Raw genomic sequence first — 26,903 nt, 5'->3', positions numbered from 1 at the left:
AGTCATTCCACAATCGACCAAGCCCCTAGAATAACGGATATTACAATAGGGAGGTCACTAGAAGAAAAGACAGTTTGCTCCTCTGTCTTTCTGGACGTGGCACAAGCTTTTGATGAATTATATCTTGATGGATTATATTTTTATGAATTACATGAGGACTTAAATACAAATTAAGAATTTCGCCAAGTAAATACACAGAATTATTGGAATCATATATATCAGATAGAGTATTAGGACTAAGCAAGAAGAAGCCTGCTCGAAACTAAAAGAGATCAATGCAGGTTTACCACAAGGTAGGGTGATAGGACCAGTCCTGTACCTCTTGTATAGTGCAATAGGTGAAGTAGCCGTAGGTGAAGACCATGAAAACGAAGCAATAAAACTACAAGCCTCTGTTAAGAGACTTAACAACTGGACTAAATGCTGGCGAATTAAATTAAACAAAATGAAGTCGGTGTACATTAATTTTTACCAACAAGAAAAAACAGCACAGTCTTGTTAATTTAAATAATATTCAGATACCATATGCCGATACCACAAAATTTTTGGGTATTTTAGACACTAGATTATGCTGGAAGGCCTGTGTTAAAAAGAAAATATAACAGTTTAATATCAAATGTAAAAAAATGTATTTGGCTGTTGGGAAGACAATTCATTTTGTCAATCTACAACAAAATACTTTTGTATAAACAGATTCTAAAACCTATATTTATGGATATTTATTTATGGATATTTATTCCTGTTTCATGGATTCGAAAAGGCGTTCGACAGGGAACTACATGAAAAACGAATAGAATTATTGAAAAACAGAGATATAGACAGACGAGATTTACGAATTATCATCAATCTGAATTGGAATCAAAAGGCCAATATAAAGATAGAAGAACAAGAATTCGAGAATATTGATATAAAGAGAGGAGTAAGACAGGGTTGTGTTCTGTCGCCGCTACTGTTTAACCTGTACAGTGAAGCCATATTTCAGGAAGCGATAGCGGGGCTAAGTGATGGAATCTCTATAAGCGGAAGAATAGTAAATAACAATAAGATTAGCTGATGACACCGTTATAATGGCAGACACCCTGGAATCGCTACAAGAATTGCTAAATAGAACTAACGATTATTGCATTCGATACAGACTAAAAATAAACAAACAAGAAAAAAACTAAACTTATGATTGTCTCAATGTCTCAAAAACAGAACATGGAAATGAAAGGTTAATGATAGAGCAAACACAAATAGAAAAGGTTAAGACATACAAATATCTGGGAACCTGGGTTGATGACAAAAATGACCAAGGCAAAGAAATTAAAGTCCGAATTGAAACTGCAAGGCAAGTATTTATAAAAATGAAGACACTGCTTACAAACAAAGACCTTCAGTTGCCCCGCATATTGAGGGCTCTAAGAAGTTTGGACATTGAAGAGACAACACATAAGAAGAATAGAAGCGTTCGAAATGTGGTGTTACAGAAGAATATTGAAAATTCAGTGGGTTCAAAGGATTACCAATGCTGAAGTGATACGACGTTTAAATAAGGAGTTAGAAATTATGAAAAGTATAAAAACTAGAAAACTAGAATATTTGGGTCACATTATCAGAGGAGAAAAATATGAGTTGCTGAGAATTATTATGCAAGGAAGGATCCAAGGAAGAAGAAGCATAGGAAGAAGACGCATCTCCTGGCTGAGGAATCTTAAGAGAATGGTTTAACTGTAGTTCATTACAACTATTCAGAGCAGCAGCCAACAAAGTGACCATAGCCATTATGATATCCAACCTCCGATAGGAGAGAGAACTTTAAGAAGAAAACCTATATGAACATAATGGCATCTAGCTGTGGGGTTGTGGCTAGTAAGCAATTTAGACATCCAGAGATTCCAAAATGAAGTGCTGAGAAGCATTGTCAACGCTCCTTAGTACTATAAAATCATGTTTTCTCAATAGAGACCTAGAAGTCCATAATGTTAAGGAGACCACTGAAAAATTTGTCAAGAGTCACGAACAGCGACTTCTTCAGCACGTTAATGTTGAGGCCATCCATCTTCTCGACAACTCGGATCTGGCTAGAAGACTCAAGTGGAAGAAATCTTTCGAGTTTCTTCGAAATAGTGATGGTACAGGTTATTATTACAGTGAGTGATTACAGTGATGGTACATTAGTGAGTTTATCCTTAGCCTTAAGTTTTTAGTAATTTAGGCCAAAAAAGTTGCCCATTGAGCATATTGTTTGATTACGTTACTTGATCGGATTGTAATGTTCTTAAGCATCTTGTTGGTGTTTATTAAATAAAAAAAAACTATAAATAATCTTATAGATTACAGACAATTACTTGAAATAAATTCCCACCCAATGTTAAGAGTTGTACTTACTTTTCATTTGCTAAAATCGGTGAACTAATGGGAGTACTATCAACACCATCGACGCCTGGAGATTGCTGTTCCACGCTGACCTTCCTGCTCCCTTGTCCAGAACGTTGGCTCTTGTACGTAGGTCTAGGACTCGGCGACGACCCTCTTGATCGGACCCTCATCTGCTCCAAACTGTTTCTCGGAGAAGCTGAATGAAATCCACTGTCCGGGGTGGAAGGAGCTGATATGCCTAATGCACCACAAAGTATTGCATTTAAGGAACAATCTAAAAGAGCAAAGAGGCCAAGCTATGAAGCGTTTCTATGTGCAGCCAAATGACGATGAAGTTGTGCAACAAAATGTTATTTGCGTTAACCGAAATACTCTAAAACTACGTAAGAATAGGTTATCTACTACAACAAAATACCGCAAAATTTGGTTAAAAAAATTCAGTCCATATTTCCCCATTACCACTTATATTTTTCTTTTAAGGAAATCTCATGGAAATTCATTCTGCCTTTCAGGGATGACATGGCGTTAGTAGAAAACGCCTTAGTCAAGATAAAATGATCAAATATCCAGAAATATTTACCCATTAACTTTCCTCGGCAGTGCTATTCAAGAAAACCTTGGAAAAGCTAACTCTAGGAATAAAAATTAATGGAGAACAGATTTCTAATACAAGATATACAAATGAAACTGTGCTGCTAACTGATACAGAGACGAACTTAGAGAAAGGCCAACTGAATTAAACTTTTTGAGAGTTTAAAATAAAGATTAACAAAAAAACAAGATAATGGTAATCAGAAAGCAGCAGAATGTCTCTTTACCTATAATGATAAATGGGAAAATATTAGAACTATTAAAAATACCTTGGCCGCTGGATTAACCCTTAAACGCCCAAGGGTGGGTAAAAAATGTCCACCTAATGCGTAATCCCTTGTATTGTCCTTTTCATGATCATTTTTCAGTGTGTAACAAATGATAGGAAAAAAGGTAAGTCCGTGATAATACACATTTATGACATTTATTCTAACATGACATTTAAATCTGACAGTTGTCACATTTTATTTTCAATTTGGAATAAAAACAAATCAAATGTGTTTCTTGCATTTATAAAATGGTAAGTATTTTCTTTGATTTGTATAGTCTTATAAATTATACAGATTATATTTGTAATATTATTATCTAATTAAAAAAAAATATTTTTTTTATTATGGCGCCATCTATCGACAACTAGAATAACTAGAAGGAATGTTATAAAAATGTCACCGACGAAATGTTATGACCGACGTGCCTTTTTTTCTGTCACATACAATTTAATGCGTTAGAAAGAAATCGAAAAACTGTGACGCACTGAAAGATGATCATGAGAAATACTGTAACATATTTATTACGTGTTTAAAAATTTTCAAAAAATTATTTATTGTTAAATAGACAGCTCTTTATCGAATGTTAATTTAGTCCTACCGATATTTTTGAAAATAAAAGTAGCATCTTGAGTTAAATATGGGTGGGCATAACAAGTACACCCTTGGTAAAACTTGTTACTAAAGGTTTCTATATAATTTCTCGTTGGTAGGAAGATAATCCATATAATTATCGACGTATAATTACATAATCTACATAATTATCCGCCAATGAGGGGGTTGAAAGGAAGAATATGGAGAAAACCGACAAATCTGACTTACTGGCTTTTACTAGAATGTTAATTTTGATGTTGATGAGGCTAGAAAGGTTACTAGAGCCCTAAACCCTGTCTTATGGCAACATAACATAAATTTAAATACAAAAATGAGGATGTACGACGCTATTCTGAAACCAATTTTAACGTATGTTTCCGAAGTGTGGCAAATGACAAAAAAATCCGAAAATAAGCTGCTTACTACTGAAATGGATTTTTTTAGAAGATCTGCCAGAATATCGAGATGGGACCATGTTCGAAATGAACAGATCAGAGAAAAAGTAGGTAAGCAGAAAACAATAGTGGACGAGGTACAACGAAACCAACTTACTTGGTATGGACACGTCCAACGAATGTGAGATGAAAGATTACCAAAAATTACAATGAGATGGATACCGCCAGAAAAACGGAAAAGAAGAAGGCCACCGACCTCCTGGAAACAAGGAATTACAAAAGCCAAGGCGTAGAACGCTATAGAACCGGTTATATATATATATATATATATATATATATATATATATATATATATATATATATATATGTATATATATAATTTTGATGTACTTTGTAATTTTGTTGTAAGATTCTTAAGTTTAATCCATTTCCAACAACTCTCAATAAATATATTAGCTATTTTCGAGGTGGGCATTTTTTACCCACCCTTGGGCGTACATGGAACCTAAAAAAGGTTGGGCGTTTAAGGGTTAACTACAAGTTTCACACAGAACAAAAAATTCAAGCGAAAATTACTCAAGCTAGAGATAGTTTGTTCAACATGCGTGGTTTACTCTGCGATACACAGATCGTTATCAAACTAAGATTAAAACTTGTAAAATATTTTGTTTCGTCTTTGATCTCGATGGAGTCAAAACCGTGGATTGTAAAGATAAAGGGTCTGAAAAAGTTAAAATCAGTTGAAATGTGGGTGTAGAGGGGAATTTTAAAAACTCTCTCGACTATACGAAAAACAAATAAAGTTCTAAATAGACTAAATATAGAAAAAAAAAACTATCGAAAAAGATTAAAACAAGAAAAGTTTAGAAACTTAAAGTCTTAAAGTGTCGATATAAATTTGATCTGAATAAAAATACCAAAAGACCAAATAGAGCATTATTAGTTCAAAAAATTATTGTTATATATCAGTACCACCAATTTACCAAAACCAAAACCTTTTTTACGTCTCTAAAGCAAGCTGATATGTCAGGAATGCATAAAATAACCCACCTTCATATTAATATAATACCACCTTCCTTATACCACCAATCAGAAAGAATAACAATTTTCTTGTTGAAAATGTTGGTTTTTTTTTTCGAAAAAGCGCCATTTTACCTTTTTACCATTTTTATTTTTTATTAACATTATGTTTCCAATTCATTTTTTATTATTAGAGTAAAAATGTATATGTATAACTAATTTTTTCTACAATAAAATAAATTTAAACTATTATATGGAGGAAAAACTGGGATAAGTACTAGATTTTTTTTGTGACTACATGCAGTTGTTCAAATGTCTACTTCTTGTAACATCTAAGTCATGCTTTGCACGTCCTCGCCGGATATATATACTGGTCTACAAAGAGGTCTTTTTAACCCAGAATCGATTCTACCTTATGAGGTTCCTGTAAAATTCGCTGATTGTTCTTAGGGAATTTTTTCTATCTGATATGTCCACCTTTACCTGACTACCTTTATCTTCTCCACCAGATAAGTTTTCTATAATAATGCTTAGCCCGTTGTTGAAAAACGGCTTAGTACATTTCTAATTTTTTCTTTCTCATGCCATCACAAAGCTGATCCTCACTAATCCTTGCAAACATCCAAGTTTCTGTCCTATTAAACTTACTACTATTTCATAAACTTTTATGTTTGATGTTCTAATCATCAACCGATTGTTAAGTAAATACTTTAGTTAATGTGAAAAAAATCTACTTCCAGCTGTTCTTCTACAATTTTCGTTACCTTCTTCTTTACTTTCTTAAACATAGCTACGAATTTCTTTGCTCGAACATTTTCAGTTCGGCTTTATTCCTTTCATTTACCAATTGTTTGCTTTCATCGAACCACCCTGTTTTAATAAGCTTAGCCTTTTTTATAGTACATCCCCTTCTACCCTTACCTTTATTCCATACTTAAATGATTTCCCTTGTACATTCAATACCTCCTGTTTGATTAAATTTCATCCCTTCCAATCAACTGCCAAATCTTTTAGTTTCAAAATCCTCTTATCTATACCAATACTTTCCACAGGTATATATTTTGCAGTATGAACTATCAAAAGTTATCAACGGCATAGGTTATACTTATAGATTATTGCAGACATTATGTTTTTATAAAAGAAAACTCTAATTTGCACAACACCATATTGTTAATATGAGCGAAATAAAGGTAACCTTAATATCTTACTTGCGTACGGTTTCCCTACAAGATGTGATATGCAGCTATCCATACTAATCTTCAACTCTTCAAACTGTTCTTCCGTCAACAATATCGAATTAATCGGCTCAATTATTGACAACAGATAATCCATTCCTTGAAAAGCCCACTTTGGTCTAATTCCCCTACCTTTATCACAGCGCTCAGTCACAAACTTCATCCATAGATCCGCAAAATGTCCCATCTGGACAACTAAGGAGGGACGATATTCTTCGGCGGAAAGATCGTTCAGTTCTTTGTAAAACTAGAAAATATATAAATTTATATATGTGGCATTCGTTAAAGACAATCGTAATAAAAGTCCGTGTGATGTTTAACAGTTTTAATTAATAAAATAGATAACTAAATTATTGATACTATTAAATTGACGAAATGTAAAAGTGTTTGTGTAATTGCGACCAAAATTTTACGTGTTCTTACAAAAAGAAATGTAGGTATTTAGAGATAATTGCGTCTAATCAATATTATAACCGGCTTTGTCATAATATTCGTCTTAAAGCGTCTTTTTACGTCTTATCCCCAATAACACGTCTGTCGTCGTTCTGATCTTAAAATCGACTAACTCTCGCCCCCTACGCTAAAACAAATTATCTTAAATACATCTAATCTCCCATTTCGGTTTTCCCCTAAGTGGGACCAACGTTCCCAACCCATTAAAATTGGTTCAAAGTATGTACCGACCTTTTCCAATAAACTAAAACTATAAAAATTAGTCAAGCCGGCTACTTGTTTATCTATAACGATTGAAAATAAACAATCTTCTCACTAAACTACCCGTCGATTAGATACGCCCCCACATCTGTCCCTAAGAGCGTCGCCGACGCCCGCTCGTTTCGTGTTTGTACTAATAATTAAAGAAAAACATATACAGGGGTCTTAAAAATTAAGGTAAAATATTTACAATTCTACATATATGTATTATATTTATATAAAAATCGCAAAAGTATTATCAATATTAATTTGGAAACCTCCTTATGGGTAGCAAAAGCTCCAGATATTAAAATTCTTGTAAGATTTATTGTATTACCTTACCTCAAATCCAAAAGTAAATACTCTCATCAACAATTCCCTTATCCTGGAATTTAAAGCATTTTTGTCTACTTCATCCAAGTTAGCCGAACTCACAGTATCAAATAATGAATGTATATTCTGCACACCATTAGGAATTATAGATTGGAATATAGTTATAGCATCCTAAAAATAAAAAAACAATGTATGATAATATTGCTGTAAGATCATTAAAACATGCATTCTCCAAATAATACTACAAATGCCACATATACACTCACCGACACGAAAACCGGGTACCCTTATAATTTTTGACAAAATTGTCCTGATCTTTTGATTTTTTTTTCGGTCCCTTTTACAAATTTGGCAAACAATGAACACAGTTTAGCAAAAATTCCCAAAGATAGTTTTTTACCAGAAATGTGTTTCGACGATTTTAACTAAAATTCAAGGGCTGCCCGTTTTCGCGCCTGTAGTCAGTAGTCGGTAAAAAGCAGGCCACAGATCCTAACGCTTTAAGTCACTAAAAAACGGGTTAGTGTCACTAATATAAATACGGTCAATATTGGGTTTAGTGGTTTTACTTACATCCAGAACTTCATTACGTTCCTGTATAACCAGAACTTCTTTTCGCTCCTGTACAAAGATACTGTTCATGTTCAAAAATATAACTATAATATTGTGATTACAATCTATAACTATAAGAATTATTATTGCGAATGTAGCTATTGGTTGTAGTTCAGAGAAGCGAGGATGAAGGGATATATGATATTTTTTTTTATTATCTCCCTTTATTGACAATCAGATATAAAACAAACATCTATAAGTCAATTTGTTGGTCTTACATTAAATTAAATTATTGTAAATGTGGTGACGTGGAGAGGTAAACATCCAGCGATGTTTCCTCAGTTACCTCTTAGGTCGGAGGGCCAGCTTCTTCTGAGTCTTCTATTGTGGACAGGTTGCAGTAGTGGATGAACTAGTGGATTAGGATGGTCTTCTAGTTTGTTGTGGTGTTTTCTGTTGTTTTCTCGGATGACTTCGGTTACATATGGAATTTTTAGATCTGTGTGTAGAGTTTGGTTTGATACATACCATGGTGCATTAACTATTGCTCGAAGTATCTTGGATTGCGCTCTCTGGATAATCACAGTATTGGATTTGCTAGCACAGCCCCACAGTTCAATGCCATAAGTCCAGATTGGCTTTATCACTGCTTTATATATTAGCAATTTGTTTTCTATTGAAAGGTGGGATTTTCTTCCAATGAGCCAGTAAAGTTCTTTGGTTTTTAGGTCAAGTTACATTCTTTTCTTTGTTATATGGTGTTTCCAGTTGAGTTTATTGTCAAAGTGTAGCCCTAGATATTTGACTTGATTACTTTGTGGTATTTTTATTTGATTGATGGTTCCTGGTGGGCAGGTTCCAGTCCGGAGAGTGAATGTTATATGGGATGATTTTGTTTCGTTTACCTTAAACTTCCACTTCTTCAGCCATATTTCAAGTGAGTTTAGATGCTCTTGGAGATTTTGTGTTGCTGCAATAGGATCGTCATGCTTGGCAAAAATAGCAGTGTCGTCTGCAAATGTCCCAATGGTTGTTTTATCATTTGTAGGCAAGTCATATGTATATAGTATGTACAATAATGGCCCTAGTATGCTCCCTTGTGGTACGCCAGAGTGAATAGGCTTGCATTCCGAGACTTCTTCATTAACTTTTACTTTAAACTGCCGTTCGTGTAGGTAGGCTTTCAGTAGGTTGTAGTAACTTGCTGGGAGAATTCTTTTTATTTTGCATAACAAGCCTGGATGCCAGACTTTGTCAAAAGCCTGACTGATGTCTATAAAGGCTGCTGTGCAGTACTGCTGATTTTCAAGTGACTGGTTGATGGCGTTGACTATGCGATGGCATTGTTGTATCATTGAATGGCTTTGTCGAAATCCGAACTGATAATCTGGGATCCAATTTTGTGGATTTATTTCTGCATTTATTCTGTTTAGGATAAGTCTTTCAAGCAACTTGGAGATTGTTGGTAATAAGCTGATAGGCCTATATGATGAGACATCTAGAGGGTTTTTGCCAGGCTTTGGTATCATAATTATTTGTCCAATTTTGAGTGCTTTGGGCCAGTAGTCACATCTAAGTATTGCATTGAATATGTGCAGTAGTTTAACTATGCCCTTTTTGGGTATTTCTTTTAACATTTTTGCGGTTATCAGATCTTCGCCTGGTGCCTTCTTTGGGTTTAGGGTGGCAATTACGTCTCTAATTTCTTTTGGAGTAAATAGTTTTATTCGGTCCTGTATCTGTAGTGGTTCTTCTAATATTTGGTTCGCTTCTGGTACTTGGTCGTCATTTAGTGGAGTAAAAACTTCTGCTAAATACTCGGCAAATAGGTCAGCCTTTTCTTTTTCACTTTTTGCCCATGGTCCTGGTGGTGTTGAATTCTTACGTATTGGAGGTAATGCTGTTATTTGCTTTCTCTTACTTTTTATGGGCTTCCATATAGAGTTGTCTTGTCTTGATAGATTGGTGATGTAATTCGTAAATGACTCATTTTTGACTTCTTGCAGCTTTGATTTTAACTTGTTGCTGATGCGATTGTATCTTGTTCTGCTGTCTGGTGTGTGTGTTCGTTGCCATGCAGATCTAGCCTTTCTTTTTTCAGCTACCAGTTTTTTTATTTCTAAAGGTATATTACTTATGTTTCTGTTGGGACTACTTTGTGGGGTAGCTAATTTAGCTGCATACTGTAGTATGTTTATAAATTTGTTATAGTCCTCTTCTATTTCTTCCGGTTTTTTCAGCCTCGTTGTTATTTCGATAGTATCGTGAATTATTTGTCGGTAAGTGTCCCAGTTTGTTTTATTGTTGTGCAGGTGGAGTTTTGGTTTTTTAGTGATAACTGTTGTACATACCGTTGCTATTATTGGGCTATGGTCAGTAGTTAGGTCATAGCTTGGTGTTATATCTGTATAAGTTATACCAATACCGTTTGTTATGAAGAAGTCCAATAAATCTGGTTTTTTGTTGGGATCGGTCGGCCAGTATGTTGGTGTTCCCGTTGAGATAAATGAGTAATTCTTATTTTGTATAACATGTGCAAGTTCTCTGCCTTTTGTTGTTATAAGTCGTGACCCCCACAAGGTATGCTTGCTGTTGTAATCTCCCCCAGCAATGAATTTTGGTCCTAAAGTTTGGAAAAATTCTTCATAGTGTTCTCGTTTTAGATTATGGCGAGGAGGGCAGTACACAGCTGTTACGTTGACATTATATGGAAGTGCTTCAACGCTTACTGTCGTTGCTTGGATGTGTTCTTCTTTGTACTTTAGTAGTTCATGATGTTTAATATTTTCTTTGATGAGTATTTCTGTACCTCCGTGGGCTGTGCCGTCAGGATGCTCAGTATGATATAGTTTATATTTAGGTATGTTAAAATAAGTTCTGTTCGTAAAGTGCGTTTCACTAATTAAAAATATGTCAATTTTATTTATGTCTAGAAATATTTTCACTTCTTCTGTATGGCTTGGAAGGCCGTTGGCATTCCATTGGGCTATTCGAAGAAACTTAGCCATTATTTCATTTTGTTCATAAGCATGGTAAGCATGTTGAGGATCATGCTATTTTGTTGGATTAGTTGGTTGAATAGATTCTTGAATTCTTCCAAAAACTTGTTTAACATAGTGGTTGTATCTTCTGTTTGGTTGTGTTTAGTTACTTCAGCGTAGCTCAAGCCCTGGGGCAGTGGATTGGATAGTTGTTGTGTGTTTCTTGTGTATATATCATTTGTGTAGATTGCTGATGGGTTTTGATGCTCTCCATTGTTTTTGTTGCTTCCTTTGGTAAGTTTCTTATAGTGATCACATCCCTTATAATTGGCTGGGTGGCCTCCATTGCATAACGCACATATGGCTGGCGTCTTCTTTGACTTTTTGCACGTGGTGGTATTGTGTGAGCCTCCGCATTTTACCCAGACGAATGGTTTATTACAATATGATTTGGAATGTCCATATTGTTGGCATCTCATGCACTGTATTATACTGTTTTTTTGAGTTCGTGGAGGTTCTATGTGTACTACTCTGTTCTGTAGGCCTGTTATATTATAGACATCTTTACTGTTTTGCGCGGGTTCTAAATCTACAAAGAAGAGATTAAGCGGTTCTTTTTGGTTTTTTGTTGTTTTACATTAACTATGTTTCTCACTTTGTGCCCTAACTGAGATAGCTCACTTTTTATGTCATCAGTATTGGTTGAGTGATGTAAGTATCTGATCACGATTCTGTAGGCTCGTTCTTCTTTTAGTTGGTACGTGTGATGGTATATATTTTTTTCCTTGAACTCCTTAACCAATTTTCGGTATATTTCTGGTGTTTCACAATTTATTTTGACAACGTTGTTTATTAAACTTTTTGTCTGGTATTCTTCTTTTTTCGCTATTTCCTCTAATTGCTTTGTCATCTCGTTGAAATCCTGTACCCCGTGTACAAATATTGGTGGAGGTTTTGGTATTTTGTTGGTTTCTGCGTTTCCAGTATTTTCTTCTGTTTCTTTCGACAGCGGTTGGAATCGGTTACCTGTTTCAATTTCGCTTGGATTTGGTTTGTTGTTATGTATTTTCTTCCTTTTATTGCTTCCCATGACTTGCCAAGCGTTTTTACCGTTTGTCTGATTTTCTTCTTCATCTTCGCTGGTTGATGTCATATAGTGAGTTTCTCTGTCTTCGATATTTGCACTATTTTTACTTGATGTCGGCATTTGCTGCTGAACTGGTTAAGAGAGATAGTTTGTATTTGCTGTCTGTATAGGAGTTGTATGATACTGTTGTTGCATAGTTGGCATATTCATGTTCATTGCATTTTCTGGTTGGTTCATCATTGTTGGCTGCCACTGTAGTTGGTTATTGGTTGTTTGTGTTATTTGTAGATTTATTGGATCACTCTGTATGTTTTGTTGTTGATAAACTGGTTGTCCATTTCTGAACCCAATAAGATTCCCCGAAGGGAACATATTGTTTTGTTTTTCTCACTTATTGCTAATGGGTTTTTTTATTGTTATTGATAAGATAATTAGAATTCTTAATCACCGGTTTTTTCGGAGCGCTTTAACGATGTTTACACTTCGATGGCCCAGCGACGACTGGGATATATGATATAAAGCATTTTTTTTTTATTTATAACAGCATCAACCACTTTGGGTTATTAGCTGTACTACACGCTCTGAGCTTCGCTGGTGTCGCTCCTAGCGGATTACTAATGCAACTTTCACCGGTAATTTTTAAATTTATTATTTAATTGTTATCGCTTAATATTTACAACGCAAAAAAAGTAATTAAATTGTAATCATTTTAACGTTCTATTATCGTGTAGATGGCGCTTAGATTAATTTATAGTTACATATTACGAAGTATTAAAAAAACTTAAATTCAGTATTTAAAACGTAAGTATATTTAAGGTAAAAATATAGACCACAGCTTTGACCAACTAATATTATTTCCTATTAATGTTTTTAATGTTGATGTTTTAAATTAATAACTTTGACATTTATGTCAAATTTCCAGTAAAAGCTTACAGACTTGTCACTACTGGCGCTCGCGAATTTTTAATTATCCCCTCTACCTACGAGCTCATAGCGTATAATTAATACATGGTTACTTAAACCTAATACATAGTATTTTTGATTATTACATATATTATGTTCACAGTTAAGCAACAATATCATAATTTACAAATTGGAAATGAGTTTACAAAATGTTAACAGTGGTTACAGTTTGATTAAATCATTAATGTCTTTCAAATAAATTGTAAGCTTACACTGCTTTTTCGTTTCCTTGAAGTCTAAGGTGTGATGGAACCCATATAAAGCCTACATGCCGCCTCGTGTTCTTTAGGAAATGTAATTGTTCTTTTATTAAAACGCCTATAGTATTACTTGTATATAACTGTTCTATCATATGTAATGCCCTAAGAGAGTTGGTAATTATGACAAATTTTGGAAATTTTTGAGTACGAATATGAATGAGGGATTGCATAATTGAATATAGTTCTTCAGAGTAAATACTACAAGTGGAAGATAATTTAAATTGTAATATAGTGTTCGAATCTATAACTGCTGATCCCACACCATCAATAGTTTTGGATGAATCTGTATAAATATGACAATGATCTGGGAAAGAAGCAAGTACTTAAGTTGAGAAGCGATTGAATAATTGTTGCATGGGTGGTATCAAGCTTATTATATTCAGAAAGAGTTAGATCACATATTGTAGGACGAAAGGTCCAGGGAGAAGTAACTATGTTTGTCTGATCAAAAAAATTTTGGAAATTAAATATTAAGGAGAGAGATATATCTTTCTAAAGGGGGTTAGAAACCGTTAACATTCCATTGAAGAATCGGATCGAAGATTTTAGTTTATTTCTTGAGTTGAATTTGTTGTACCATCACTTTCTTGATTATCGGCATCGTCTAGCATTTTGAGGATTTTGTTTAATAATTTAGTGCATTTGGTTTTAATGCTTTTTTCTGTAAGATACGGCTTAATTGTTGTTATCATGCCAATAAAGTTGGGTATATCCGTTGTGTATGTTTGTAGTAAACTCAAGGGATCAGTCGAGCTAGTACAATTTTCAAAAAAGTCAACGGTTTGATCATATGTTAAGTTAAAATTATTTGACTTATCGTGAAATATTGTTTTTGTTGGCATCATCATTTCTTGAATTGATGTGGTAGCTTCAGTTTGCTTTTTTTGTTTCTTTTTGGTTTGTGTTGGTATTTTAATTTCTTTATTTAATTCTTCAGTGGGAGATGGAGTAGTATTAATTTCCGAAATTGTTCTGTTATTGGTCCTTGACTGATCCTTAGATATACAATTATTTTCCATAAATAATAATACGAGAGGTATTAAATTAGTATCTATTTGTTGGTTAAGTGAAGGTTCGGCACTAGAATTACTGACTGCATGATCTGGTTCCATTTCTAAGGGTGATGGATTAGACTGGGGGAATTCTTGCGGTTGTTGTTGTATTGGTTGTTGTGGTTGGTGTTCGATATGAGAAAAATCATTTTGTTGATTATGATTTGGACAATTTGCTGCAATGTGATCTGTTTTCTTACAATTAAAACACGAAGGTTTATCTATACTTAAAAATATGCGATACGAAATTTGTTCATATGTAATTAAGAAAGAAGAAGGAAGGTCTATATCTACAAGTGGTTGAATATAAGTTTGTCTTCTAAAACTGAGGACGTGTTGAAATTCTGGAAGTTGACTACCGATTCTAAGGAAGGTTAAAGGTGACATTAATTTAAGACCTAATCTAGTTAACTCATTCTCTATTAGAATATGTGGAATAGAAGGGCAAACATTTGATAGTAGCAGTCTTTCGTTCGGAGTTACCAATTTTCGTGCTTTTAGATTTTCGCCTTTTATTGTTATTTCTGCTGGACCGGACATAAATTTTTCCACCAAGGATTCGCTGGAGACATAAATACATATTCTGTTATTTGATAGTCTTGATGAAAATAAAATATTCCGTGGAATAACTTCACCAAGTGCTATTAAGTACTTTTCTATTTTAGTATCAGGCAGCACATTAAATAAAATTTATTGGTGCTTTGAAGGAAACTAAACTGGAATGTTGTTAAGCACAGCGGGATATGATGTTTTGTTTTGAGGTTGTTGATCGTCAGTCATGATTGTTGACAAATTTGTTAGGTTGGATCTGGTATCAGTTGTTAAACTCATTAGTAATTATGAACCAGTTGTAGAACCAAAACTGGTTCTGATAACTGACCTTTCGGCCGTCACTTAACCTTACAAACAGAATGCTTTGAATAAATGAAATAATAATAACTCACTGTTTTATTCCATAAGGTAACTGCACTATATACTATTACTTTTTGCTTATTTTCAAGTTTATTTGGATACAAATGACTATGAAAAATATTGATTTTTTGGGACTGAAATGTAAACACTGTTTGTGTTACCATGTTCAGGACCGGACTCCATATAAAGCTTTTCTATCTAACAATAAAACTCTGAGAACTTTTGGTTTCGATATTTCCACGAAATTTATTACAAGTTGATGTCCCAACAGCTGTTTCGGCAGAGTGTCTTTCTCAAGTGATGAGAAGTCTTTAACTGAATAGGTTGAGGAGTGGGGAGCTGCTTGTCTCAAATTCAGAATTAAATCTGTATTTTTTAACTTATTAATTTCCATAGCTTCTAATCAAGATAGTTTAAGCCTTTATTTTGAATAGGGAGAATTTGAAACTATTCATTAAAAGGATGATTATGGTCTAGAAGGTGAACTGCGTACGTAGAATCTGTTTTTCTATTATTGAAAGCCCTTTTGGCTCTTATTGTTCTAAATGTATTTGTTTAAAATGCAGATTTTATGAGCTATGATAAAGGATAAAAATGAGGAATGAGGATCAAATTTATAAAAGATAGATTAAAAATAATAAATCGATGATAATTTAGCATTTCATTAGTGAAATATATAACTATGGTGTATTCCACGAATATACGACTGTTTTGGATTATCGCGACAACGAATATTTTAGTGTGCAACATAAGAAGTACGAAAGTATTTTGCTCTAACAATTACTCCAATAAACAACAATATAATTTGCAATTTACTTTCGTTCTTCATATTTTGCACAGTAAAATATTCGTTGTCACGATAATCCAAGAGAGTATATTCGTGGAATGAGGTATACTTACTTTCATGTATAGTATACATTCATGAGTTACAATGTCCCTCCTTAAATGCATCCTTAGGAACGAAATCGTCTTAATACTTGTTTCTTTTTCTTCGATAAATACTGACTGTAACTGCCTGCACACGCTAAATAAGTTTTGCCTAAAAACAAATAATAGACAGTAGAAAAAAAAAGAGTCAATCGACTAAGGGCACAGTTTAACGCTAAAGAATCAGTTAATTCACTCTCGAATTTTGACGGTTGCAAACTTCCTGAGACAAAATTTTGAATGCGCAACGATAACGACCAATCGCGGTAAACGTAGGATGCCGTTAGCTGACATTCACCTGCGCAAAGGACTAATATTTTTGATGCGCCGTCACCAAAATGGACCATAGAGAACAAAGGATTTTCGCGGAGTGACCCTACTGATTCTTTAGCATTATACTGTGACAAGAATTTATGGATACATACTTGACATCAACGTCTTTTTGAGATAACAATTCCAAGGCACTGTTTATCCTAAAAATCATTCTTTCACCCGTTTTCGCTAGAATGGTGCCCAAAATACACGTATATTCCGATCCCACCGTTCGCTTCAGATGTGGGAAGATTTCGCAAAGATTCATCGCGAATGCGTATTCGTCCTCCAACATCGTCTTCTGGAAATTCGTTTGGATGATCATCCACTGTTTTAAGTAGTGCAAGTAGTCGATGAAGACCTTTTGGATGCAGTCTTCGAATTTTAAGAGCTTCTCTTTGAAATCGGGACATGTTATTAAAGTACCTGCTGTCGCCGATTCAATATAATGACAAGCCAAATCTATAAAAAATAAGATAGTCAACAATCAAAAACATAAGAAGACAAGAAATTATAAAATTATAGTGAAGAAGACCAATATTTCTAGATAGAGAAATCTTGGAAGAAGACAATATAGGGAACTTTCATTTTAACTGTCAATTGTTGTATGTCAATTGTCCCCTGTCAATTGTCACCTGCTCCATGTCAACTGTCAATTGTTAGATCATCGAGACTCAATCAACATGTCATCGGGAAATATAAAGAAAGCCCATGAAATAGTTTTAGCTGATCGTAAAGTGAAGGTGCGCGAATAGGGCTTTTCATCGATTGTCATTTGTTTCGAGCTTCTGTCATGTTTCACATAATATTAATATATCTACGTCATACGTCTTTGGTTTGTATCATTGGTTATACGCTGTGAGCTCGTACGTAGAAGGGATATTTACAAATTCGCGAGCGCCAGTAGTGACAAGTCCGTAAACGATTACTGGAAATTTGACATAAATGTCAAAGTGATTAATTTAAAATTAAAATTAAAAACATTAATTATAAAAAGTATTAGTTTGTCAAAGCTGTGTTATATATTTTTACCTTAAATATACAATACGTTTTAAATACTGAATTTAAGTTTTTTTAATGTTCCGTAATATCTAATTATAAATTAATATATTAATCTTACCGCAATCTATACGATAATTGTGAAAGTATCCGAAGTAAGAAATTCATATTTTATCAATAGAACGTCAAAATGATTAGCAAAATCTTAAAAAAATCGATTATAATTTAATTACTTTTTTGCGTTGTAAATATTAAGCGATAACAATTAAATAATAAATTTAAAAATTACCAGTGAAAGTTGATTAGTAATCCGCCAGGAGCGACACCAGCGAAGCTCACAGCGTATATCAATAACGTATGACGTAGATATATTAATATTATGGGGATAATATATTAATATTATACATAATATATTAATATTATACAATATGTAGTATAATCCGTGTATAATATTAATATACAGGGATGCGTGGGACAGGGATGCGTATTGTCGCCAATTGTTTTTAATGACTACTCGGAAGAGATCTTGAAAAAAGCTCTTGAGGGTGAAACAGCTAGAATAAAGGTAAATGCGAGTTTCTATTAACAACATTAGATATGCGGATGGCACTGTCATCTTAGCTGAAAATATTGGGGATCTTCAGAGACTGGTTAACAGAATAGCTGAGTTTGGACAAGAATACGGGCTAACAATGCACGCCAAGAAGAGAAAGTTTATGAGAATATAGAAAACTCAAAGAAATGACGAAAATCTCTTCATAAACGGATCCAATATCGAACGAGTCGACCAATATGCATACCTTGGAACGATGGTCAACTCCACAGGAGATTATTTACAGGTACAGGAAATCAAAATCAGAATAGAAGAGGCTAGAGCAAATTTTAACAAAATGAGAAAAGTGCTCTGCACAAGAGATTTGAAGTTGGAGCTAAGAGTTAGGTTGGCTAGGTGCTACGTTTTCTCGATTTTATTTTATGGAATGAAAGCTTGGAGCTTGAATGCTACATCAATGAAAAAACTAGAATCATTCGATCTGTGGGTGTACAGAAAAATTCTGAAAATATCGTGGACAGAACATGTCACAAACAAAGAGGTTCTGAGAAAGATGAATAAAGAAATGGAAATCTTGAATACCATCAAAACAAGAAAATTGGAATATCTCGGACATATTACACGTGGAGAGAGATACAACTTGCTCCAATTGCTTATGCAGGGAGATATTCAATGAAAAAGAAGCATATGGAGACGTAGAATATCATAGCTGTGCAACCTCAGAGAATGATATAGATGTATAAACCAATCTGCATCTTGCACTTACCTCGCTCACGCATTGCCTTCTTTAGACCTTGCTTCAACTCCCTCATTAATTGTCTGGTACTTAAAGCTGAAGGATTGGTTGGTTTTTGCTCCAGTCTCATTAATAGATACTCGTGGTAAACGTCCAAGGGTACTGTAGCCAAGAAAATGAACAAACCTCGGTAAGAGGGTAGATCTAGAGCGGCGTATTCTGGACTCCAACATCCATACCTTTAATAGAACCATTAGATTAATGGAATGTGATCATAGATAACGCAGAATATGTAAGAATGCAATATTAGAATAAAACCATACCTACAGAGCTCCTCGTCATCAAAAACTTTCAACTTCGAAAAAATGCTTTGATCTTCTGGTAGTTCCAAAGTCTTTTTGGTTTTCTGTAATACCCTTTTATGTATTTTTTCTAAGAAATTTAAACTTTTATCTAGCGCTCTAGTCTTTAGAATGTTTTCAATGTATCTTCGGTAAGGAGACACCTTAGTACTATCTCTCTGAGCAAGGAAAATAGTAACAGGCGTTATATTGTACATATCACTACATGGTTCAGTGTTACTTCCTGAAGAACTGGTGCTATTGTTACTATCCGACGGACTCACTGCAAATAATATTTTATAGTTAGAACGACTTTTATATTTTATAATTAAAAGAACTGATACGACAAAGTGTAAATTAATCTCAATTAAATATAAGTGATGATAGGAGGAGGAGTCAAGGGACGAGGAGACACTTGTGCCTCCAAAACAGAGGCTAATCATTGATAAGAAAAAAGCACATTGTAAATTTAAGCAGACTGGGAATTATGAGGACTATCAATTATTTTCACAAAGTAGAGATAGATGTAAAATTTTACGCAATGAATGTCATAACAACTACATAATGAGAATAAATACAGAATTGTCCGTTAACCCTAGTCTGTTCTATAAACATGTGAATAATTTACGGAGATCAAGTGCATATCCTAATAGTATGTTTCTTGATAATGAGATTGCCGACAGTGGTCAAGAAATTGTAAATTTATTCTCAAAACATTTTGCTTTATCATATAAAAACAATGATGGGGAGATTCCTGACTATAACTTTAATTATAGTTTGGATCTTAATACAGTGCAATTTTCTTTAACAGAGGTCTTTGATGGTATAAATAGTTTGCAGAGTAGATATTCACATGGCCCAGATGGTATTCCCTCTGTGCTGCTGAAGAAATGTGTTTGTACGTTGAGCCAACCCTTGCTGCATGTGTTTAACTTGTCCATTTCCACTGGTATTTTTCCCGACTTTTGGAAAGTCAGCTTTCTTACACCTATCCATAAAAGTGGCAATAAGAGTGACGTTCGTAACTATCGAGGGATTAGCATACTATCAGCTATTCCTAAGCTTTTTGATAAATTATTTTCCACCCATCTATCCTGGCACTGTCGCAAAATATTAAATGACGAGCAGCATGGATTTTCTCAAGGTAGATCCACCGTGACCAACCTTTTAACGTATCAGTTTGACCTGTTGAATGCCTTTGAGAGCTCCAAACAGGTAGACAGTGTTTACACGGACTTCTCAAGGGCATTCGATAGAGTTAGTCATAAACATATTGTTGCCAAACTAAGTGCAATGGGTTTGGGTGAGAGCCTTGTAAGATTTTCTTATAGTTTGTTAACTGGGCGTACTCAGTTCGTTCGGATTAACAATTACTTATCTAGCGAGATTCAGGTGCTTTCAGGTGTTCCACAGGGGTCTCACTCAGGCCCTGTCTTGTTTAACTTGTTTATTAGAGACCTGATTACTATAATATTACATTCTGCACTTTTGGCCTTTGCGGACGATTTCAAATTTTATAAGGTTATTGAGTCCGAACTAGACACTGTACTGCTACAAAAGGATCTAAATAACTTATGTGTATGGTGTACTGATAATGGTCTAGAATTAAATGTTAAAAAATGCTTTAGTATTACCTTCAGTCGCTCTAACAATACCATTGTAAAAACGTATATATTGAACAATACTGTTATTGAATCTGTGGACTGTATTAAAGACTTAGGTGTTTTGTTTGACAGAAAATTAACTTTTATACCACATATTACAGACATGATTAATAGGAGTATGCGAAATCTTGGATTTATAACACGTAATAGTTCTCAACTGTCACCGAATTGTTTTTTAAGGTTATATGTTTCTTTTGTGCGCTCATTGCTGGAATATGCCTCAATTATATGGTCACCTTACTATGATTGTCACATTAGAAATATTGAGTCCGTCCAGAAAACATTTCTTCGTTCTTTGGCATTTCGAGCTCATATCAATATTTGTCAGGGTTTTAACATTAATTATGATCTGGTTAATCAAACATTTAAATTGGATAGCTTGGAAGTAAGAAGGGCTAAATCAGATTTTACAATCATTTATAAAATATTAAATGGTCTATATCATTGCCCAACTATCTTACAAGCTATAAGCCTCAATACAGTCCAAAGACGGGTTTCCCCAATTTTTCGCATACCTTATCATAATACGAACTATTGCTTTTACTCCCCATTGTCACGCACCTTGCGTCTAATTAATCATAATCAAAACAGTCTTGATCCATTTGTGGACAGTCTTCGTGTATTTAAAGAAGCATACATAATTCAGTAACTGAAGTAAAGTACAAGTTCCTATAATTTATTAATTATTTATTATTGTTACTAATTTAATTTTGCTGGTTTTTATTGTTGTCATTGTTGTCATTTTTATTATCTTTTGTTATTTGTTATTTTAGGTTAAAATTGGTTATCTTTACTGTTTACCATAATATTTCATTTTTTTAATACATTTTTTGTAAATTGGCTCTGCCGTTTATTGAATAAATTAATTAAAATTAAAACTTGCGGCAATGGTTCGGATTGTCCTCTGCCGGACTATTCAGATCTGTCGTAAACAAAGTCAGAATAGCCATGTTAACCACCAACGTTCGGACCGGACAAGGCACATGAAGAAGAAATATAACTAGTTCCGCGAAGATTATCAACATAGATTTCGCTTGGAGGATGATACAAAAACTAAATAGATTATATTCTTGTCACTAAACGATGGAAGAGCTCATCTGAACACAAAACCAACTACGGTCTGTGATTCCGACAACAAAATGGCACAAGCAGAATTCCGTTGTGGCAACACGTTTCAATTACTATTTTACTATTTTTTAAAATGCTAATTTTAATTTTAATTTTTAATAACTTTTTCAAAATGAAATAATATGGGCATTTAAAATTCACATCTCTTTCTATACGAAACCAGATGTTGATGGCCTGTTCAGTTTATGTATGTGAAACGCAAATTCCAATAAATCACTTTTTAAATGCATTCGAAGACGCTTCTTAAAACTACGGAAATGTTTTCAGCTTTTAAAACACCAGATAAAGGGCCAGACTCTTTATGTCAATAAATTAGTCTTCAACGTAAAACCACATACATGTGTTTTTAGTTCAGCCACAGCAGTCTGACACAAACCCTCGTCCCGCAAAGAATAAAACCCTCTTACGAGATATAAACGAAGCACGCTTGTTTACCCAAAATAAATAAATATATTATTAGGTAAGATGAAGTAATTTTCAATCCTAATAGCAAAATTAATAATATTGAAATATTAAAAACATTACTAAAAGATTTTTAAATTGAAAACTTATTGGTACACTTTCCTGGTGGCACCTCCAAGGCTTCTATAATTTACAAGCACATGGATGCTTCACTAATATATTATTGTTCGTTGTCTTACACTTATTTTAATTTCATTTAATTGTTTCCGTAAACCACCAACGGAACACAGTATTACTTTCAAAACAGACGGAGCACGCTCTGCAGCGCTACGCTGTGGATCCACAAAAGTAGTTTCCGATGATTGACCGTGGGTTCTTATGTGGAGTGGACGTTGCATCACAGACGAGCGACTGTGGCCGGCCACAGTCGCTCCCACGATAAATCATAGGAAACTACTTTTGTGGATCCACAGCGTGGCCGGCCACTGTCGCTCGTCTGTGGCCGGCCTTAAGCTACATAGTGAGACAAGTACAAATAAAAATAAAAATTCTCATAACACCCAGAAAATGTTAGGGAAGTATTGGCAAACGCTGATCTACCAGTGACTAACGAAGACCCTGATAAAATGTGTGAACACACAAAGAAGTGCATCACTTCAACCATCTGTGAACTCATCATACAACCCCCAAAGACAACATACGTAAGAAAAACATTGAATGACTGAAGATTCCCTCAACCTTCTAGAAGAAAGACGAAAACACTTTATAAGAGGCGAATTCACAATTTAGTGGATTATCGAATCCATCAACACTAACACAAACCCCAAAGAATCGAATCGAATCATTCGAATCGGATCCAAAGAAGTATTCACTTCTGTCGGCACTCCCCAAAAGATAACTGAATCGCTAAACTGGAAATTTGTCATTCTAGTAAGAGGTAAACAAAGGGAACTAAGTGATGAGTCCATCAAGTGCTACTTTCTAGCGGCAAACTACTTAACCTCCTAGCCAACTATGAGTAGGTTGGAAGAGAAAAGATACAAGTGCACTTGTACCTCTATTTCACTGTATCAGGCGGTCCCTAAAGCAATACTATTGCTGCTCTAAAGCAATATTCTAATTTTATTTAGTTGTAAATAGTGCTTATAAGGAAAGTATGTAGTGAACAGTAGTTTTCTTTAAACCTGTCATTGAAAGAGGCAGATGGATGAATCTAATCTAGAAACAGAAGGTAAGTTAAAATACTGTTGGTTTAACTGTTTAAATAGTTGGAAATATGCAAAGTATATTACAAAATTCGTCTAATAAAACCGGCCCTTACTATACCCTGTTTTTAAACTAGGAGAAGTAAACTCAAAAGACAGATTCACACCCACTAATGTCACTAGAAAAATCAGCAAATACATCTTCTGTTTTGGTTGATCATGTCGGCCTTCGAAGGTAATCCATAAATATTCTATTATACTAATACGTCGCTAAAGAGTTCTAAAAACAACTGTCTTTTATATAAATGTAGACTAAAAATCTAAACAATAAAGGAATAACGCAGAAAACACAAAAAATCGCCAACATAACTTAATTAACCCGTGAAATGCCAATATGTAGTGTCAAAATTTCATAAATGTCAATAGTATCAAAATTTCATAACAGTGGAGTAAACCTGCCTGAGGTTGGACCAATTACAAACAAGCATTACGCATTATAACGCGGTAAATTTGAATTGCTCCTCCTAGTTTAAAAACAGGGTATAGTATATAAATATTTTATAAACTACGTATCATGTAAATTAATATCCATTACCTGATCCATTTTCTTCGCCAACAGCGAAACACGGCCAGTCGGAATGCTTGGATTCTAAAAGAACTACTAATCTGCCTAACAAATTTAATTTTAACCTTTGATGTTTCGTTACGTTATACCACTGACACATTACTCGAACTCTTCCTACAATTTCAGGAGATCTGAAAGAAAACACAATATTAATTCTAACAATAAAATACTGAAAACGTTTGAACTTCCATTAAGTAACGGTCGAATCCATCAACAATATTAATTTCTTAAAACGTAAGAAGATATACAGTGATGAGTGCGCTAAGAACCGGCAAAATAACGCAAAAGATGGACAACATAATACGTTGTGTAATAAAAAGAGATGCAGCTAGTAGAGGTGATAAACTATCGATAGAAACCTATAAATTTACATTAGGTTATCACTATCGATAGTTTCCCACCTTTAGACGTATCGGAGGAGTATGGCAACTAGCACTGTGACAGGAGAATTTTATAAAATTAACAGTGTCACTGTCATAGTGTTAGTTGCCATACTCCTCCCATACGTCTAAAGGTGGAAAACTATCTCTATTCCTACCTCTACTAGTTTCATCTATTTTTATTTCACAACGTATTATGCTTTCCATCTTTTGCTGGTTCTTAGCGCACTCATAACTGTATCTGTTTTTTCAGGATAAGTAGTAATATTTTAATGATTAATATCTAAACTCTTAGTAGCTATTCAACCTGTCAAATCAAATACACACTGTATCAATTTACATTAGAAATAATGTAAATGAAATAATAATATTTTAGTTTTATAACGACATATTAACCTATTTCCTGAAAAACTGTTATCTTTATTTTATTACGTTATTGTTCTATATCAAAATAGCTCTTGTGATTGACAATATTAATATATTTTTACACGGCCTATTTAACGGGGAACCCATCAATTCAATACGCTAGATTAGTATAGTCCTACATGACTTTGTATCGCAATTAAAATTAAGTAAAATAAATCTGTTTTTATTTTTTGAAGTTATACTTCTTTAGGCGCGATTGAGATTTAGGGTGAATTTATATTAATCTGCGCGCATGCGCACACCGACAGTATGCTATTAGTCGTTATACGGGCTCTGATTGGGTGTTGAAATGATCTGTCAATAATAAATAATTGTTCAATATGAAGGTAAACAAATGTATAATATATTAGTTTTATTGTTGTGAGGACAGAAACAAAAAAGTTTATAATTGTAGTGACTTTTAAATAGTTTTTAAAGCAACAGGTACGTAATAATTGTAAATGTATCATAGGTACCTACCTATTTGAACCTACCAAAATACATAGTATGTAATACTTTTATTTACATAATTTGATTACCATCAAAATTTTTATCAATATTCACCTAATATATTGTTTTATTACTCTATGTTTTGTTGTATTTTTTCAATTCTAAATCATTTCAATTCAAAATCAAAATAATTTGATCTAATTCAAAAATGTCAAAAGTTTAATCCGTTTAGTTAGTCGATCTTCGCACATAATGACACATTGTCTCCGTGGCGAAGCGTTTAATCCGAATGAACCCCAATACAATGCCAATACCAACCGCGCTGATAAGTTGGTTCGAATCCCAATAGAAACTTTTATTTTTTTATACATTTTATGATTATTATATTTACGTATATTTATTATATAATTTTATTTTCAGAAAATACGTATTTAGTTAAAAAAAAATTTCCGACAATTATTAATGTTCAGAAATTATTTGTGGCATTTTTAATGTGTTTGTGTGTGTGTTTTATTCTTTTATTATTTTAATGTTTGGCACTGTTTTAATAAAAATGTTTGAGAAGTAGTAAGTATAAATTAGTTTAATATTTAAATAAAATATAAATAAAAAGTATATTAATTTCGTTTATTTGTATCCGAACGTCTATGGTCCCTACGGCGTGTACCGATCCCACCGAAACTATTTTCATTTATTATTTTTTAATAAATGAAAAATCCTCCACCCAAGTGGGATTCGAACTCACGACCCTTGGATCCAAAGTTAGGCTCTCTTACCACTGAGACACAGGGAGGGGGGTTATGATTATGTCTGTTCGGGAATTAGTCAAGCCAAAACGCAGGTGGAGTTTGACACTTCTTTTTCTTCAGTTTTTTCCCAATAAGAGTTCAAAGCTTTCGTCCACCACAGCACTCTATTCTTACAGTCACCTTCTTTGAAGTATCTATCTCGATACTTACTATCATCTTAGTTATATTCTATATGTCACTATTTTATAAAAAGTGTAGGTAATAGACCACATCCCTGTTTGGGACCTTTTGTTATTTCATTACTTCTTTATTTGCACTTATATTTCTTTATACAGAGTGGTGTTATATTCATCCATTTCTCCCTAACGTGCATATTTCTCATTACTTCCAATCGTTGTTTCCTGGGCACGCTATCGTATGATTTCACAAAAAGTTTGAGACATAAACAGTGAGAAAAAGTGAAAGTAACAGGAACCAAAATAGAAATGGAGCAAGTTGTTCAACCACTAAATAAACTAAAGTAAGGTTAAAACGGCAAAATATGAACCATATGTTTCCCTGGTAAAGTATTGATTCTTCTTCTTCTTCATGTGCCTTGTCCGTTGCGGACGTTGGCTATCATCATAGCAATTTTAATTTTGTTTGCGGCGTTTCTGAATAACTCGATCGATGTTAGTCCAAACCATTGGCGTAAGTTTTGAAGCCATGAGTGTCTTCTTATTCCGGGTCCGC

The 26,903-nt window shown here is 34.0% G+C and overlaps 2 protein-coding genes across 6 annotated transcripts in view; one reads left to right on the top strand and one right to left on the bottom strand.

Moving 5' to 3' along the window:
• LOC114332103 (mitogen-activated protein kinase kinase kinase 4) overlaps window positions 1–26,903 on the bottom strand; it is a 177,090-nt gene that overhangs the window by 30,154 nt on the left and 120,033 nt on the right. For 2 of the 4 annotated variants that reach the window (XM_050644696.1, XM_050644699.1), the window contains 9 exons: window positions 24,158–24,318; window positions 19,146–19,446; window positions 18,853–19,061; window positions 16,648–16,996; window positions 16,196–16,334; window positions 8,062–8,109; window positions 7,498–7,659; window positions 6,436–6,709; window positions 2,371–2,635 (listed from right to left, as the gene is read on the bottom strand). In XM_050644696.1, coding sequence (XP_050500653.1) covers window positions 2,371–2,635; window positions 6,436–6,709; window positions 7,498–7,659; window positions 8,062–8,109; window positions 16,196–16,334; window positions 16,648–16,996; window positions 18,853–19,061; window positions 19,146–19,446; window positions 24,158–24,318 — 1,908 coding nt within the window. The remainder of the gene's footprint in view (window positions 1–2,370; window positions 2,636–6,435; window positions 6,710–7,497; window positions 7,660–8,061; window positions 8,110–16,195; window positions 16,335–16,647; window positions 16,997–18,852; window positions 19,062–19,145; window positions 19,447–24,157; window positions 24,319–26,903) is intronic. The other 2 variants (XM_050644697.1, XM_050644698.1) reach the window with 2 other exon arrangements.
• The window catches only part of LOC126880655 (uncharacterized), an 85,027-nt gene that overhangs the window by 47,789 nt on the left and 10,335 nt on the right, over window positions 1–26,903 (top strand). The gene's annotated exons all lie outside the window — the stretch shown is intronic.

Source organism: Diabrotica virgifera, chromosome 2, assembly GCF_917563875.1.
Source record: "Diabrotica virgifera virgifera chromosome 2, PGI_DIABVI_V3a".
NCBI classification, from domain to species: Eukaryota; Metazoa; Arthropoda; class Insecta; order Coleoptera; family Chrysomelidae; genus Diabrotica; species Diabrotica virgifera.
Note: the sequence above shows the minus strand (reverse complement) of the source record. Positions and strands in the feature narration are given on the sequence as shown.